Source organism: Oncorhynchus masou, chromosome 13, assembly GCF_036934945.1.
Source record: "Oncorhynchus masou masou isolate Uvic2021 chromosome 13, UVic_Omas_1.1, whole genome shotgun sequence".
In the NCBI taxonomy this organism is placed as follows: Eukaryota; Metazoa; Chordata; class Actinopteri; order Salmoniformes; family Salmonidae; genus Oncorhynchus; species Oncorhynchus masou.
The window spans coordinates 23,247,169-23,264,612 of record NC_088224.1 but is presented as its reverse complement, the minus strand read 5'-3'; the positions used below and the strand labels follow the sequence as shown (position 1 = coordinate 23,264,612).

The following is a 17,444-nucleotide window of genomic DNA, read 5'->3' as shown; positions in this document are numbered from 1 at the left end:
TGATCATATGTATTTTATGCAGTTGCCTAACAGTGCAGTTATTTTACTTTGTGAGGGGTTAAGTGTCTTGGCAGGAGATAGTAGGATTACATGGGATCAGAGACCAGCAGCCTTCTAGTGTCAATTCCACATTCATGCTGACTTTTTCATATAGGCCACATAGATACCACCAATTGTTGTCATGGAAATTTGGTTAAAGTCATGGAATTCCATCTGTCAAAGATGTGTATGAACCCTTAACAGTCAATAATCAGAGGTCTCTATAGCATAATATAATTTGGGAGTTTCTGTGAACATCGTCTGAAGGACCGACTTGAACAAAAGCCGAATATCAAATTATAATAGTTTTCTAGTGAGTGATTGATTGATTGAGTTTTACTCTACTATAAATATCTTAATGTAGCCTACTGGACATAATGGATGATGGATATCTCTCTTTCCTTTCCATCTTGCTCCAAAGGGATGGATGACTGAGGCATCTGGTTGCCTGCCTGCAGCCACACATGAATTTACATGTTTTATTGAATAAAATAAGCCAAAAAGCAAACTGAAGAAAAAAAGAACAACACGTTTTAACCATTCACTATCAATAGCTCAGATTAAATAATGTGGTGTGATGAACCAATAACAAAGGAGAAAATGCAGAGAACTCGGTAAAGCTGTTTTACCAGTTGTATTTAGATTGTTATAATGTAGACACCTATTGGATAAATATGTCAACTCGTCTCTTGTTGCGAAAAATATTTTTTTCAGGAAGTTTTCAGGCCTTGTGGGCGGGTTTAAGTGGCTCTTGTGCAAAACAGTTTTTTCTACCCCTGGCAACCCTGCTGATTTACAGCTGTAACAGCTCTTGAGCGGGCTAGTTCTCCACCCGGTATTATGGCGACAACGTCTGGGGGACCCAACATCGGGACTCCCGGGACCAGCCAGAGTCCACACACCACCACGGCACAGCGGAAAAAAGACGGGAATCCGTCCGCGAGGTACTGGGAGAGCCACGACTCCCTGGTTCAGCTCGAGACGGTGCGACAGTGGATCGGGAAGCACTACAAAAAGGTGCGTGAGCTAACACTAGCGTAGCGGCTAACTATTTACATTGGTAATCATGGGCTAGTTAGCATAGCGGCTAACTATTGTTGACATTATGAATACTGCTAGCTAGCTAAGCAATTTATCGCTACTTAACTAAAGTAAGTTATTAAATACATTTGCTGTATGCCTTAGCTAGCTAACTGCCCGAGGTTGGAAGCTACTTCTAACTAACTAGCAAGATTGCAAGTAAGCTAGCAGCTAACATTAGCTAGCTAACTGCGTTACAATAGCAGGGATGCGATCAATTTCAATTCAGAAAGTAAACCAAATTCGAATTCCAGTGTACTTCCTGAATTGACCCCACTCATGTAGAATAGCAACTGTTTATAATATACAAACAGTAACATTGTAACTAGCTTGCTAGGAAACTACGTATGTATGTTTTCAGCTGCTATCTTCGACTCCGTTAAAACACTATATAGCAAGTTTTGTGCTCAGTATTTCATAGAGTAGTGACTGTACAATGTAGCAAGATGCTCAAGCTATACCAGATATCCTACTGTTAGGCATGTCCTTCTGCATTACTGATGGTGTGTTTGTGTGCGAAGTATGTGCAGGCAGATTCTCCATCCTGCCAGGCTCTAGCCTCCCTCACCCTTCAGATGCTTCAGTTCCAGGAGGAAGTGTTCGGCAGACGGGCTGAAATCCGCACACACACAAAACTACCTGTGAGTATACAAACACACTAGGGTTTCTGAAAGGAGAGGACAAGTGACCGGGAAGATTTTAATTTACCGGACATATGCATTGTGTGTGTCGTGGAAATTACCACCAGGGACACCTGAAGTCAATCCTAGATGAATCATTCCTTATTTACAGCAAGCTGGAGAGGTCACAGTCAAACTTAGATGCATAAAGTACTGGTCTGAAGTGAGCTCCCTCGGGCAGTCCCATTAGATCTGTTATATACTGCTTAAACAGACAAGTAGGCATGGTTCATAGGGTTGGTTCCTGTGTGTGTCTGGCATCGTATCCTATCTTTTTTTCACCTTTATTTAACCAGGTAGGCTAGTTGAGAACAAGTTCTCATTTACAACTGCGACCTGGCCAAGATAAAGCATAGCAGTGTGAACAGACAACAACACAGAGTTACACATGGAGTAAACAATAAACAAGTCAATAACACAGTAGGAAAAAAATAGTCTATAGACATTGTGTGCAAAAGGCATGAGGAGGTAGGCGAATAATGACAATTTAGCAGATTAACACAGGAGTGATAAATGATCAGATGGTCATGTGCAGGTAGAGATACTGGTGTGCAAAACAGCAGAGAAGTAAATAAATAAAAATAGTATGGGGATGAGGTAGGTAAATTGGGCTATTTACCGATGGACTATGTACAGCTGCAGCGATCGGTTAGCTGCTTAGATAGCAAATGTTTAAAGTTGGTGAGGGAGATAAAAGCCTCCAATTTCTGTGATTTTTGCAATTCATTCTAGTCACAGGCAGCAGAGAACTGGAAGGAAAGGTGGCTAAATGAGGTGTTGGCTTTAGGGATGATCAGTCAGATACACCTGCTGGAGCGTGTGGTATGGGTGGGTGTTGCCATCGTGACCAGTGAACTGAGATAAGGCGGAGCTTTACCTAGCATGGACTTGTGGGAGACCTGGAGCCAGTGGGTCTGGCGACGAATATGTAGCGAGGGCCAGCCGACTAGAGTATACAGGTCGCAGTGGTGGGTGGTATAAGGTGCTTTAGTAACAAAACGGATGGCACTGTGATAAACTGCATCCAGTTTGCTGAGTAGAGTATTGGAAGCTATTTTGTAGATTACATCGCCGAAGTCGAGGATCGGTAGGATAGTCAGTTTTACTAGGGTAAGTTTGGCGGCGTGAGTGAATGAGGCTTTGTTGCGGAATAGAAAGCAGACTAGATTTGATTGGAGATGTTTGATATGAGTCTGGAAGGAGAGTTTACAGTCGAGCCAGACACCTAGGTACTTATAGATGTCCACATATTCTAGGTCGGAACCATCCAGGGTGGTGATGCTCGACGGGCATGCAGGTGCAGGCAGCGAACGGTTGAAAATCATGCATTTGGTTTTTCTAGCGTTTAAGAGCAGTTGGAGGCCATGGAAGGAGTGTTGTATGGCATTGAAGCTTGTTTGGGGGTTCGATAGCACAGTGTCCAAGGAAGGGCCAGAAGTATACAGAATGGTGTCGTCTGCGTAGAGGTGGATCGGGGAATCGCCCGCAGCAAGAGCAACATCATTGATATATACAGAGAAAAGAGTCGACCCGAGAATTGAACCCTGTGGCACCCCCATAGAGACTGCCAGAGGACCGGACAACATGCCCTCCGATTTGACACACTGAACTCTGTCTGCAAAGTAGTTGGTGAACCAGGCAAGGCAGTCATTAGAAAAACCGACACTACTGAGTCTGCCGATAAGAATATGGTGCTTGACAGAGTCGAAAGCCTTGGCCAGGTCGATGAAGACGGCTGCACTGTACTGTCTTTTATCGATGGCGGTTATGATATCGTTTAGTACCTTGAGCGTGGCTGAGGTGCACCGGTGACCGGCTCGGAAACCAGATTGCACAGCGGAGAAGGTACAGTGGGATTCGAGATGGTCAGTAGTGATCTGTTTGTTGACTAGGCTTTCGAAGACCTTAGATAGGCAGGGCAGGATGGATATAGGTCTGTAACAGTTTGGTTCCAGGGTGTCTCCCCCTTTGAAGAGGGGGGTGACTGCGGCAGCTTTCCAGTCCTTGGGGATCTCAGACGGTATGAAAGAGATGTCTTAACTTATAGAACATATTCTGGGCGTTCGGCCAGATGGTCCTAAGGATGTCTTCATGTCGCCCCCTCATATATTTACCAAGCACAGGCAGGAACCAAGGATTATTTATGACACGAAAGACGAGATGAACATTTTCCATTAATAAACAAGGTATATTGGCCAAATGCACCATATTGATGTGTCTTTAAAAACAGCCTATAATATAACAAAATTTTATTTAATTCGATGTGTGCAAAACTTTAGCCTATTGGTTTTTACTTTGCTAAAACAATAATTGTCCACCTCCACAGTGATTTGAGACCTAAATGCATCAGGGCATTGCATGCATAGGTCTATAGGCTTAGGTGTCCACTGTTCATTTTATCTTTATTATTTATTTTAAAATATATATATATTAGAGATGCATATGAGATAGAGATGCATGTGTATATATGCATATATGTATATATGCATGCATACAGGTGGCATGTTACCAATTTCTTTACCCTTGTCAGATAGGCTACTGCATCTGCTATACAGATATAGGTGTACAGAAGGAGGCTAATTCGTATTTTTTAAATGAATCATTATATTGTTAGATTATAGGACTGACTCTGGTAGGCCTAAAACATTCTTCCTCACATCAAGTTCAACTGTCGGAGTCAGTTGGAGCACCAGTGTGTACAACCTTCATATCATAGCCCATTATGCTGCAGGCCTAATAGACACACCACAAACCTTCACAAAAGATTCCAAACGTTATTAGGGTACAGTTGAAGTAGGAAGTTCACACACACCTTAGCCAAGTACATTTAAACTCAGTTTTTCACAATTCCTGATATTTAATCCTAGTAAAAATTCCATGTCTTAGGTCAGTTAGGATCACCACTTTATTTTAAGAATGTGAAATGTCAGAATAATAGTAGAGAGAATGATTTATTTCTTCTTTTATTTATTTCATCACATTCCCAATGGGTCATAAGTTTACATACACTCAATTAGTATTTGGTAGAATTGCCTTTAAATTGTTTAACTTGGGTCAAACGTTTCGGGAAGCCTTCCACAAGCTTCCTACAATAAGTTGGGTGAATTTTGGCCCATTCCTCCTGACAGAGCTGGTGTAGCTGAGTCAGGTTTGTAGGCCTCCTTGCTCCCACATGCTTTTTCAGTTCTGCCCACACATTTTCTATAGGATTGATGTCAGGGCTTTGTGATGGTCACTCCAATACCTTGACTTTGTTGTCCTTAAGCCATTTTGTCACTACTTTGGAAGTATGATTGGGTATGATCATTGTCTATTTGTAAGACCCATTTGCGACCAAGCTTTAATTTCCTGACTGATGTCTTGAGATGTTGCTTCAATATATCCACATACTTTTCCTTTCCTCATGATACCATCTATTTTGTGAAGTGCATCAGTCCCTCCTGCAGCAAAACACCCCCACAATGTGATGCTGCCACCCCGTGCTTCACGGTTGGGATGGTGTTCTTCGGCTTGCAAGCTTTCCCCTTTTCCTCCAAACATAACAATGGTCATTATGGCCAAACAGTTCTATTTTTGTTTCATCAGACCAGAGGACATTTATCCTAAAAGTACAATCTTTGTCCCCAAAGGTGCAGTTGCAAACCGTAGTCTGGCTTTTTTATGACGGTTTTGGAGCAGTGGCTACTTCCTTGCTGAGCAGTCTTTCAGGTTATGTCGATATAGGACTCATTTTTCTGTGGATATAGATACTTTTGTGAAGATGCTGGAGGAAACAGGTACAAGGTCTTTTGCTGCTGTTCTGGGATTGATTTGCACTTTTCACACCAAAGTACGTTCATCTCTAGGAGACGACACAGCTCCTTTCTGAGCGGTATGAGGGCTGCTTGGTCCCATGATGTTTATACTTGCGTACTATTGTTTGTACAGATGAACGTGGTACCTTCAGGCATTTGGAAATTGCTCCCAAGGATGAACCAGACTTGTGGAGGTCTACATTTTTTTTCTGGGGTCTTGGCTGATTTCTTTTGATTTCCCATGATTTCAAGCAAAGAGGCACTGTGTTTGAAGGTAGGCCTTGAAATACATCCACAGGTACACCGCCAATTGACCCAAATTATGTTAACTAGCCCATCAGAAGCTGCTAAAGCCATGACATCATTTTCTGGAATTTTTCAAGCTGTTAAAGGCACAGTCAACTTAGTGTATATAAACTTCTGACCCAATAGATTTTTGATGCAGTGAATTATAAGTGAAATAATCTGGCTGTAAACAATTGTTGTGTAAATTACTTGTCATGCACAGAGTAGATGTCCTAACTGACTTGCCAAAACTATTGTTTGTTAACAATCAATTTGTGGAGTGGTTGAAAAACGAGTTTTAATGACTCCAACCTAAGTGTATAAACTTCTGACTTCAACTGTATATCATATCAAATGTATTCATAAATCCCTTCTTACATCAGCTGATATCTCAAAGTGCTGTACAGAAACCCAGCCTTAAAACCCAAAACAGCAAGCAATGCAGGTGTAGAAGCACGGCGGCTAGGAAAAACTCCCTAGAAAGGCCAGAACCTAGGAAGAAACCTAGAGAGGAACCAGGCTATGAGGCGTGGCCAGTCCTCTTCTGGCTGTGCCAGGTGGAGATAATAACAGAACATGGCCAAGATGTTCATAGATGGCCAGCAGGGTCAAATAATAATAATCACGGTGGTTGTCAAGGGTGCAACAGGTCAGCCCATCAGGAGTATATTCAGTTGGCTTTTCATAGCCGCTCATTCAGAGTATCTCTACCGCTCCTGCTGTCTCTAGAAAGTTGAAAACAACAGGTCTGGGACAGGTAGCACGTCCGGTGAACAGGTCAGGGTTCCATAGCCGCAGGCAGAACAGTTGAAACTGGAGCAGCAGCACGGCCAGGTGGACTGGGGACAGCAAGTAGTCATCAGGCCAGGTAGTCCTGAGGCATGGTCCTGGGGCTCAGATCCTCAGAGAGAGAATTAGAGAGAGCATACTTACATTCACACAGGACACCGGATAAGACAGGAGAAATACTCCAGCTATGACAGACTGACCCTATCCCCCTGACACATAAACTACTGCAGCATAAATACTGGAGGCTGAGACAGGAGGGGTCAGGAGACACTGTGGCCCCGTCCGACGATGCACCCGGACAGGGCCAAACAGGCAGGATATAACCCCACCCACTTTGCCAAAGCACAGCCCCCACACCACTAGAGGGATATCTTCAACCACCAACTTACCATCTTGAGACAAGGCTGAGTATAGCCCACGAAGATCTCCCCCATGGCACAACCCAAGGGGGCGTGCCAACCCGGAAAGGAAGATCACGTCATTTCTAAAGTAAGTCAAGCCATTGCTTATAGGGAAAATATGAGTAGGATATTATATTGTGGCAAACACAACATTACAGTTGGAACAGAATGAAACAAAACACTTGTGAACTGGTTTAAATCTTCACATTTTTGCAGCAATTACCTAGGAAGGCTAGTGCCTACCGTACCCAACAAATGACAGCAGTAGGCTAATGGTATTTATTTTACAACAGGCCTACTTAGAACCTTAAACTAAATACGGATAACACATTTAAAAAGACAGATCGGACTTAATTTAGCCAGTGACAATTTCTCAACCGATGTAACAAAACACGTTTTGCTTATTTAAAGAACTGGTTTAGATTAGTAAATATGCATACAATAATAATGATATACTATAAGAATAAAACAAATAATTATGAATATGAAAATAATACACCAAATAAAGTTCCAAAATTGCATCCTACCTGAATAGCTACTTGCACAGTAGCCTGCATTTGGCCAAGCCAACGTTCTTCTCATCTTTGTCCAACACAATATTAAAACTTGTCCATACAGAGGACATTCCCCTTGTGGACTTTTCACTATAGGCATGTACTCTAACTATCGTTTTACTTCAGTGCAAAAGACCTACATCCTCGCAATAAACAGTATCCCAAGGCTCCTCTCTAGCTCTCTTTCTCTCTTCAGCAGCAGGCGCATGCGTGTAAGGCAGAGGGTAATGAGTGAGAGAATGGTGCTGAAGCTGAAATCGGGATGTATGATAGGCAGCCCTGGACAATTTGGCCAGCTACGAATTAAGTTGTCTTTAAATTGATTTAAGCGGCCAAAAGCCTGCATTTTCCAGCTAGCGGAAACCACCCGTGTGTGGGTTTCAAATCTTATTTTATTTGTCACATTCGCCGAATACTGTGAAATGCTTACTTACAAGCCCTTAACCAACAATGCCGTTTTAAGAAAAATAAGAGTTAAGGAAAAAAACATTTACTAAAGAAACTAAATTTTAATAAAATAAAAGAGCAACAATAAAACAACAATAACGAGACTATATACAGGAGGTACCGGTACCGAGTTAGTTGGGTTAATTGAGGTAATATGTACATGTAGGTAGGGGTAAATTTGACTATGCATAGATATTAAACAGCGGGTAGCAGCAGCATAAAAAGGGGTGGTCAATGCAAATAGTCTGGATAGCCATTTGATTATCTGTTCAGCAGTCTTATGGCTAAAGGGTAGAAGCCTTCTGGACCAAGACTTGGCACTCTGGTACCGCTTGCCGTGCAGTAGCAGAGAGAACAGTCTATGACTAGGGTGGCTGGAGCCTTAGGCAATTTTTAGGGCCTACCTTTGACACCGCCTGGTATAGAGGTCCTGGATGGCAGGAATCTTGGCCCCAGTGATGTACTGGGCCATACGCACTACCCGCTGTTGTGCCTTGCGGTGGGAGGCTGATACTCTCGATGGTGCAGCTGTAGAACTTTTTGAGGATCTAAGGACCCATGCCAAATCTTTTCAGTCTCCTGAGGAGGACTGGGCATTGTCGTGCCCTCTTCACGACTGTCTTTGTTTGTTTGGACCATAATAGTTTGTTGGTGATGTGGACACCAAGGAACTTGAAGCTCTCAACCTGCTCCACTAAAGCCCCGTCGATGAGAAGGGGGCGTGCTCTGCCCTCCTTTTCCTGTAGTCCACGATCATCTCCTTTGTCTTGATCACGTTGAGGGAGAGGTTGTTGGCATGGCACCACACTTCCAGGTATCTGACCTCCTTATTGGCTGTCTCATTGTTGTCGGTGATCATACCTTCCACCGTTGTGTCTTCGGAAAACTTAATGATGGTGTTGGAGTCGTGCTATGGGTCGGTAGTCATTTAGGCAGGTTACTTTAGGGTTCTTGGGCACAGGGACTATGGTGGTCTGCTTGAAACACGTAGGTATTACAGACCCGGTCAGAGACACGCTGAAAATGTCAATGAAGACACTTGCCAGTTGGTCAGCGCAAGCTCGGAGTGCACGTCCTGGTAATCTGTCTGGCCCTGTGGCCTTGTGAATGTTGATCTGTTTAAAGGTCTTGCTCACATCGGCTACGGCGAGCGTGATCACACAGTCATCCAGAACAGCTGGTACACTCATGCATGCTTCAGTGTTGCTTGACTTGAAGCGCCTATAGAAGTCATTTAGCTCGTCTGGTTGGCTTGTCACTGGGCAGCTCGCGGCTGAGCTTCCATTTGTAGTCTGTAAAAGTTTGCAAGCCCTGCCACATCCGACAAGCGTCGGAGCCGGTGTAGTCGGATTCAATCTTAGTCCTGTATTTACGCTTTGCTTGTTTGATGGTTCGTCTGAGAGCATAGAGGGATTTCTTACAAGCTTCTGGGTTAGAGTACTTCTCCTTGAAGCGGCAGCTGTAAATCGTTATCTCGGTGCGGATGTTGCCTGTAATCCATGGCTTCTGGTTGGGGTATATACTAGAGGTCGACCGATTAATCGGCATGGCCGATTTCAAGTTGTCATAACAATCGGTAATCTGCCTTTTTGGACACCGATTATGGCTGATTACATTGCAATTGTGTCACATCTCTTGCATTCAGTGCACGCAGAGTCAGGGTATATGTAGCAGTTTTGGCCGCTTGGCTCGTTGCCAACTGTGTGAAGACCATTTCTTCCTAACAAAGACTGTAATTAGTTTGCCAGAATTGTACATAGTTATGACATAACATTGAAGGTTGTGCAATGTAACAGCAGTATTTAGTCTTTGGGCTGCCACCTGTTAGTGAAATACAGAACCGTTCCGTATTTTATCGTAAAGAATAAACATTTTGTTTTTTCGAAATTATAGTTTCCGGATTTGACCATATTAATGACCAAAGGCTTGAATTTCTGTGTGTTTATTATAATTAAGTATATGATTTGATAGAGCAGTCTGACTGAGCGGTGGTAGGCAGCAGCAGGCTCGTAAGGATTCATTCAAACAGCACTTTACTGCGTTTGCCAGCAGCTTTTGCCAGTGCTTGATTCCCTGTGCTGTTTATGACTTCAAGCCTACGAACTCCTGAGATTAGACTGGCAATACTATAGTGCCTATTAGAACGTCCAATAGTCAAATGTATATGAAATACAAATGGTATAGAGAGAAATAGTCGACACGTCATAATAACTACGACCTAAGACTTCTTAACTGGGAATATTGAAGACTCATGTTAAAAGGAACCACCAGCTTTCATATGTTCTGAGCAAGGAACTTAAACTTTACCTTTTTTACACTTGTACATTCTTCTCCAACACTGTGTTTTTGCATTATTTAATCTAAATTGAATGTTTAATTATTTATTTGAGACTAAATTGATTTTATTTATGTATTATATTAACTTAAAATAAGTGTTCGTTGTTCATTCAGTACTGTTGTTATTGTCATTATTTTATATGCTTTTTGGTCCTCCAATAATCGGTATTGGCGCTGAAAAATCATAGTCGGTCGACCTCTAGTATGTACGTTATTGATGCACTTATTGATGAAGCTGGTGACGGATGTGGTATACTACTCAATTCCATCGGATTAACATATTATAGTCTGTGCCAGGAAAACAGTCCTGTAGCTTAACATCTGCGTCATCTGACAACTTCCGTATTGAGCGCGTCATTGGTGCTTCCTGCTTTAATTTTAGCTTTGAAGCAGGAATCAGGAAGATAGAATTATGGTCAGATTTGCCAATTGGAGGGTGGGGGAGAGCTTTGTACGTGTCTTTGTGTGTGGAGTATAGGTGGTCTAGAGTTTAATTTAAAAATGTTCTCTTGTTGCACATGTAACATGCTGGTAGAAATTAGGTAAAACAGTTTCCCTGCATTAAAGTCCCCGGCCACTAGGAACACTGCCTCTGGATGAGCATTTTATTGTTTGCTTATGGTTTTGTACAGCTCGTTAAGTGTGGTCTTCGTGCCAGCATTGGTTTGTGGTAGTAAATAGACAGCTACGAAAAATACAAATGAAACCTCTCTTGGTAAATAGTGTGGTCAACAGCTTATCATAAGATACTTTACCTCAGACGGGAAAAAAATTAGAGGATTCCTTGATATTAGATTTTGTGCACCAGCTGTTATTCACAAATACACAGACCGCCACCCCTTGTCTTACCGGAGGCAGCTGTTTTGTCTTGCCGGTACACGGAAAACTCAGCCAGTTGTATGTTATCCATGTCGTCGTTCAGCCACGTCTCTCTGTGAAACATAAGAAATTACACTATTTAATGTCCCGTTGGTAGGATAGTCTTGAACGGAGCTCCTTCAGTTTATTCTCCAATTATTGCACGTTGGTCAATAGGACAAATGGTAGAGGAGGGTTACTCACTCGCCGTCAAATTCTCACAAGGCACCCGGACCTGCGTCCCCTGTATCTGCGTCTTCTCTTCACACGAATGACGGGGATTTGGGCCTTGTCGGGTATCTGGAGTAAATCCTTCGCGTCTGTATTAAAGGGGAGTAATCACTGTTCTGATGTACAGAAGCTCTTTTCAGTCATAAGAGACTATGGCAGAAACATTATGTACAAAAGTTTCAAATAACGCAAAAAAAAACCCACACAAAATAGAACAATTTGTTCGGAGCCCGTAAAACAGCACCCATCTCCGGCGTCATTACTGGTATTTTTGTGTGTGTGCCCCTCTCTAGTCTCAGTGCTTCCTGGACCTGCGCCCAGGAGGCGGGCTTTGCCACATTCTTGGCACTGCATACAAGTTCAAGACTGATCAGGGCTGGTGAGTGACAGATCTTATCCCCTATCACTTAACTCCTAGCCCCCATCCCCTGTCTCTTATCTCCTCCCTCTGACAGGGCTGGTGAGTGACACCTTTGGCAACGTCCTGTTTCGGGGCCTGCTTGGTAACCTGCATGGGTACTCTTCCTCCCCTAGGAGAAGGTTTGACCTACAGAACTCCTCCAGGACGGACCGAAACGTAGAAATGTTTACTACTCTGGAGAAGACCCTGGTCCAGAATAGCTGTCTGTCGAGGCCCGTCGTGTATGTGGACCAGGAGGTGGATCAGAACCTGAACAGCAGACTGGCTGACATCATCACCAAACACCAGGTGAGGGAGGGAGGGCAGCAAGAAGGGAAGATGGATGGAGAGCAGGGGGAGGAAGGAAGATTTATGTAATTTTGCCATGGGTGCTGTTGTTTTCTCTCTTGGGCTGTTATCTCTGTTGGGAAACATGGTTCTTTGTCTCAACTGATGGGTAATGTAGTTCTTTCTCTAAGTGGATGGGTAATGTAGTTCTTTGTCTGTCTCAGGGTTCGTTGACTGAGGACAGAACCCAAGCCTCTCACCACATCTACCCCCGTCCAGCTGTCACAGACCAAGGTCAATGTGTGTGTGTGTGGGGTCATCGCATAGAATTATATATTGTAACTAATTTAATAGGATCTTTGTGGGTCATAGCCTGTTGGCAGCTTTGATCCAAATTCACAGTTTTAAGTAATTTTGTGAGTTCTGTTCTTAGTTTTTGACCGTTGGTGTGTGTTTATGTGTCCTTATTTCCAGATTGGGAGTGGGTGCGCCCTGTTATGCGGAAGGACAACTATGTGTTGGTGCACTGGGGCAGGCACCCTGACAGGTAACACACACACACTAGGGTTGAATGGTGGGAACCCAGTTACTGAGATTTACCACCAATACCACTCCCTTTTCCGGAGTTAAATAACTGTGAGAAACCGGTAAACTATAATAAATTATGTATATGAAAGCATGGCTTTCGGGGGCAACCTTATATTTTAATTGTAAAGATCATAATTTTTTATTTTCAGCTGCAGAGTTTTAAAACAGCCTCACTCGAATATCGTTGCTTTAAATCAATGCACGCGCGAGCACTCTGTCTTTCTCTCTATCAACTCCAATCAAATTGCATCCAAAATAGATCATCCTGTTCTAGATTGATATATAGCTCTATATATAGAGATGTCCTAGACTACCTCTTTCAGGTTATACATTCAATGCAGTATTAGCCTTATATTTAGCTAATTAATGATTGGTTATGCATAATAAGCTTCTAACTTATAGCCTCGGTCTCTTGCGCAATACGCACGCACCTGTGCGCCGCTGGCCTCTCACCTTTAAAAACTCAGCTCTTGGAATCCATGCGGGAAAAGCTTCCTACAATACCTTGCTGGACATAATTTCTTATGCCAATAGACTATTTGAAGAGGGATGCAAGCTCTTGTGTGCTGAATGTTTTATACAGCAGCCAATAGAACTCACAGGTAGTTTGAAAGAAGAGCGAAGCACTATGCTGGTAGGCTGTAGCAGTTATTTATTCAGACAAACAACCATTCCATCTTCCTGAAGAGAAGTGAAAGCCTTCTGCATCTAATTCTAGTCCTATATTATTCAAGGATGTCATTAGAATGATGAGGACAACCAAACATATTTAATTTAACTGTTGAAATGGAGGAAGGAATGAAGCAGCAATAGAGAAAGAAAGAGGTAGGCTAATAACATGGGGAAATGTTATCATAGGTATATATGCGTCAGCCTACTAATTATACAAATATTAAAATCAAATTCGCTAGCCTAAACCTGTAACTTTGTAGGCCGCATGTGCTGCACCACAATCGCATGTTCTCTCCCTGCTCTATCAGGGTTTGAACAATTCCAGTCCATATAATACAGTCCACTGTCAAAAGGATTAGCCTACTGGAGCTAGTTTAACTTATGTACCCAAGAGAGCATATAGCTAGGTACATCTATGGGCTTTTATGTTTTTCTGTTGTGCGTAATGTGCAGTAGCTTATATCATAGCTGTATTGGATAATGGCACAATCATGTGGGCTTGGTCATTAAATGCCTTTTTAATATAGGGCTCATAAAATGTATGGCTCTAAATGTATTTAATGTATGGCTCAGGTAGCATCAGGCTTGAATTTCCGATCAAAGCTCTAACCCTGGATTGTATACTGTCATGGTCAAAACATAGATGCAACATTAGCTAAGATGGGGAGAAGTCTGTCCATAATAAAGCGCTGCTCTGCATTCTTAACACTATCAACAAGGCAAGTTCTACAAGCCCTAGTTTTGCTGCACCTGGACTACTGTTCAGAGTCTGGTCAGGTGCCACAAAGAGGGAATTTGCAGGAAAATTGCAGTTGGCTCAGAACAGGGCAGCCATGCATACCCCACAAGACATGCCACACGTCTCTTCACAGTCCCCAAGTCCAGAACAGACTATGGGAGGGGTACAGGACTACATGGAACCATGACTACATGGAACTCTATTCCACAGCAGGTAACTGACGCAGCAATAGAATCAGATTTTAAGAGCAGGTAAAAATACACCTTATGGAACAACAGGGAATGTGAAGAGACACATGCATATGCACACATTGTGATATTGTTGTATGGTGGTATTGAACATTTTGTATTGTGGATATGTAGTGGTGTAATAATGTCACATTACGTATAAAACAGTACATCATATAAGTGCCTTAATGTGTTTGGCCCCCAGGAAGAGTAGCTGCTTGCAAAAGCTAATGGGGATCCCTAAAAAATACAAATCTAATCCAGACATATGCCTATTTATATGCCTTATAATGCTTTTGAATGACACTTCCGGTATGGTGGAAAATACTGGGTTACATGTGAGAGAAGTGATTTATTCTCAGGATGGAAAACATGTTGTAAAATACCGGAAACATTTTCAACCCTAACACACAAACACACACCCTCCATAATCATGTGTATGACTGTTTGTTTCCTGTAGCTACGATAGCTGGCTGTCCTCCAGTGACGTAGAGGGAGAGGTGCAGGAACCTCCACACACACACAGACCTTGGAGGGTAAGAAAACACACACACATACACACACACACACAGTTCTATGACTATTTCTCACAAGTGATGAATGTGTGTGTGTACAGGTGCATGCAGGCTGGGTGTTGGATACGGAGGTGTATAATGAGTGGATGAATGAAGAAGACTACCTGGTAGATGACAGAAACGTTCCTCTCATCCTCCGCCGGAGAGTCCACGTCACAGACCAACAGGTGTGTGTGTGTGTGATCCTGTGGCTCTGGGCTAGTTGTGTGCTTGTGTGTGTGTTGCTCTCCCTCCACTGTCTTTTTTAACAGGCCTGTGTGAGCACTTTCTTAGTTGGTATGTCTACCATCACTTGTCTCTCCCCCCTCTCTTCCTCCACCAGGACCGTAAGTTTACTCCACTGAAGAAGAGAAGACGCTCCCCCTCTCCTCCCTCTTCCGATGGCAAAAAGAAAGGAGGAAAGAAGAGGTGAGGTTTCTGAGCTCGGGGTGGAAGAAGAGACAATCTTGATGGAATTTTCACATTTGTTCCTTTTAACCCTTATTCTCTACCTATTGGCCCTCTCTCTATAACCCTGCCTTCCCTCCCTAGTGGCGGGTTTAAGAGGCGTGGGCCAAAGGAGGAAGAGGAAGACGTAGAGGAGGATCTGACTAAAGATATGGAGGATCCAACACCTGTCCCTAATATGGAAGAAATTATACTGCCTAAGAATGGTACACGTGTACACACACAGACACACAGACAGACAGACACACACACAGACAGATGTTTACTTGTTGTGTCTCTCTGTCTGCAGTGAACCCAAAGAAGGACAGTGAGAACACTCCTGTCAAAGGAGGGATGATGACCGACCTGGGTGAGTGAGAGAGAGTGCGTGCGTGTGTGTGCGTGTGTGTGTGTGTGCGTGTGTGGTTATATCTCATTCTCCACTCGTCCCTCTTTTCTTCAGATGAAATTGAGGATGACTCTCTGCTTCCTGGTGGAAGGGTAACAATTCAATTAGAACTGCAAGAATTTTATTGAATTATCTAATTTTGATGAGGAATTTAGTGTGTCTGTACCCTACACACCGATATACCAATTATGTACTGTATGTGTGTGTGTGCAGGAGGATGAGGAGGGCAGAGAGGGGCTGCGTCTGTCAGATGGAGAAGACAACATCACAGAACAAACTCACCACATCATCGTCCCGTCCTACACCGCCTGGTTCAACTATAACTGGTGAGTACACACCAGTTATAGTTGTTTCCACCATAATTTGCAAATAAATTCATTAAGAATCCTACAATGTGATTTTCTGAAATTTTTTCTCTCATTTTGTCTGTCATATTTGAAGTGTACCTATTGGTGGCTGACTAAATACTTTTTTGCCCCACTGTATATTCAAAATGAGTGTTGTCTGTTTTTATCAAAACTTTGTGTACATGTTCCAGTATTCACCAGATCGAGAAACGAGCTCTTCCAGAGTTCTTTAACGGACAGAACAAGTCCAAATCTCCAGAGATGTGAGTAACAATTTCAGGTGTTGCTCAGGGTTCAGTGCTTGGGCCCCTGCTGTTTTCTTCAGACATGATTGTACCCCTTCAGAGACATAATGAACACTGTGTGTGTGTAGATACCTGGCATATCGTAACTTCATGATTGACTCGTACCGGCTGAACCCCCAGGAGTACCTCAGCTCCACCTCCTGCAGACGGAACCTGACAGGAGACGTCTGCGCCGTCATGAGGTGCGCTATGAAGTTTAAACTACCACTTACTGTGTGTGTGTTGTGTAACAGTGTTTATTGTAACTGTGTGTGTATTGTAACTGTGTGTAGGGTCCATGCGTTGTTGGAGCAGTGGGGGTTAGTGAACTACCAGGTGGATGCAGAAAGCAGACCTCTCCCTATGGGACCCCCTCCCACCCCTCACTTCAACACACTGGCTGATACACCCTCAGGACTGGCCCCGCTGCAGCACAGACCACTACAGGTAACACACGCACTTATGTTTTTTGGCTCCTGATTGGCGCAGCGGTCTAAGGCACTGCATCTCCGTGCAAGAGGCGTCACTACAGTCCATGGTTCGAATCCAGGCTATATCACATCCGTGATTGGGAGTCCCATAGGGCAGTGCACAATTTGTTCTTTACTGACTTGCCTAGTTAAATAAAGGTAACAAGAAAATAAAATAAAAATATGTATATATAATCGAACACTAACAGTGAAATTGAGGTTCAAATTGACAGCCTGTATGCTTGTTTTGATCCTCTCAAATCTTTCCCTCTCTCCCCCCTCCATTTCGCTCTCTTCCCCTCCATCCCTCACTCTCTCCCTGTCTAGGTGTCGTCCTCCCAGCAGATGTTGTTCTTCCCTGAGAGAAGTGTAGAGAAGCCCTCAGACTCTCAGAACTTTGGCCTCAGAACAGACCTGTATGCCAGGAAACACCCCAAGAGTAAAGGAGCCAGTTCAGGGAGGGATTGGACAGAACAGGAGACCCTTCTACTGTTGGAGGTGAGCCAATCATCTCTGTTTATCTT

At 43.3% G+C, this 17,444-nt stretch overlaps 1 protein-coding gene across 2 annotated transcripts in view; it reads left to right on the top strand.

Annotated features, from left to right (window-relative positions):
* The first annotated feature begins 800 nt into the window (after positions 1-800).
* Positions 801-17,444, top strand: part of LOC135551919 (SWI/SNF complex subunit SMARCC1-like) — a 27,206-nt gene continuing 10,562 nt past the window's right edge. The window contains exons 1-17 of one of the 2 annotated variants that reach the window (XM_064983201.1): positions 801-1,056; positions 1,641-1,760; positions 11,789-11,874; positions 12,030-12,204; positions 12,408-12,477; positions 12,658-12,730; positions 14,870-14,945; positions 15,026-15,151; positions 15,307-15,392; positions 15,516-15,637; positions 15,721-15,780; positions 15,874-15,911; positions 16,033-16,145; positions 16,358-16,429; positions 16,540-16,653; positions 16,744-16,897; positions 17,248-17,418. In XM_064983201.1, the coding sequence (XP_064839273.1) occupies positions 880-1,056; positions 1,641-1,760; positions 11,789-11,874; positions 12,030-12,204; positions 12,408-12,477; positions 12,658-12,730; positions 14,870-14,945; positions 15,026-15,151; positions 15,307-15,392; positions 15,516-15,637; positions 15,721-15,780; positions 15,874-15,911; positions 16,033-16,145; positions 16,358-16,429; positions 16,540-16,653; positions 16,744-16,897; positions 17,248-17,418 (1,833 nt within the window). In that variant the 5' untranslated portion in view covers positions 801-879. Of the gene's footprint in view, positions 1,057-1,640; positions 1,761-11,788; positions 11,875-12,029; positions 12,205-12,407; positions 12,484-12,657; positions 12,731-14,869; positions 14,946-15,025; positions 15,152-15,306; positions 15,393-15,515; positions 15,638-15,720; positions 15,781-15,873; positions 15,912-16,032; positions 16,146-16,357; positions 16,430-16,539; positions 16,654-16,743; positions 16,898-17,247; positions 17,419-17,444 lie in introns of both variants that reach the window. The other variant, XM_064983200.1, reaches the window with a different exon arrangement.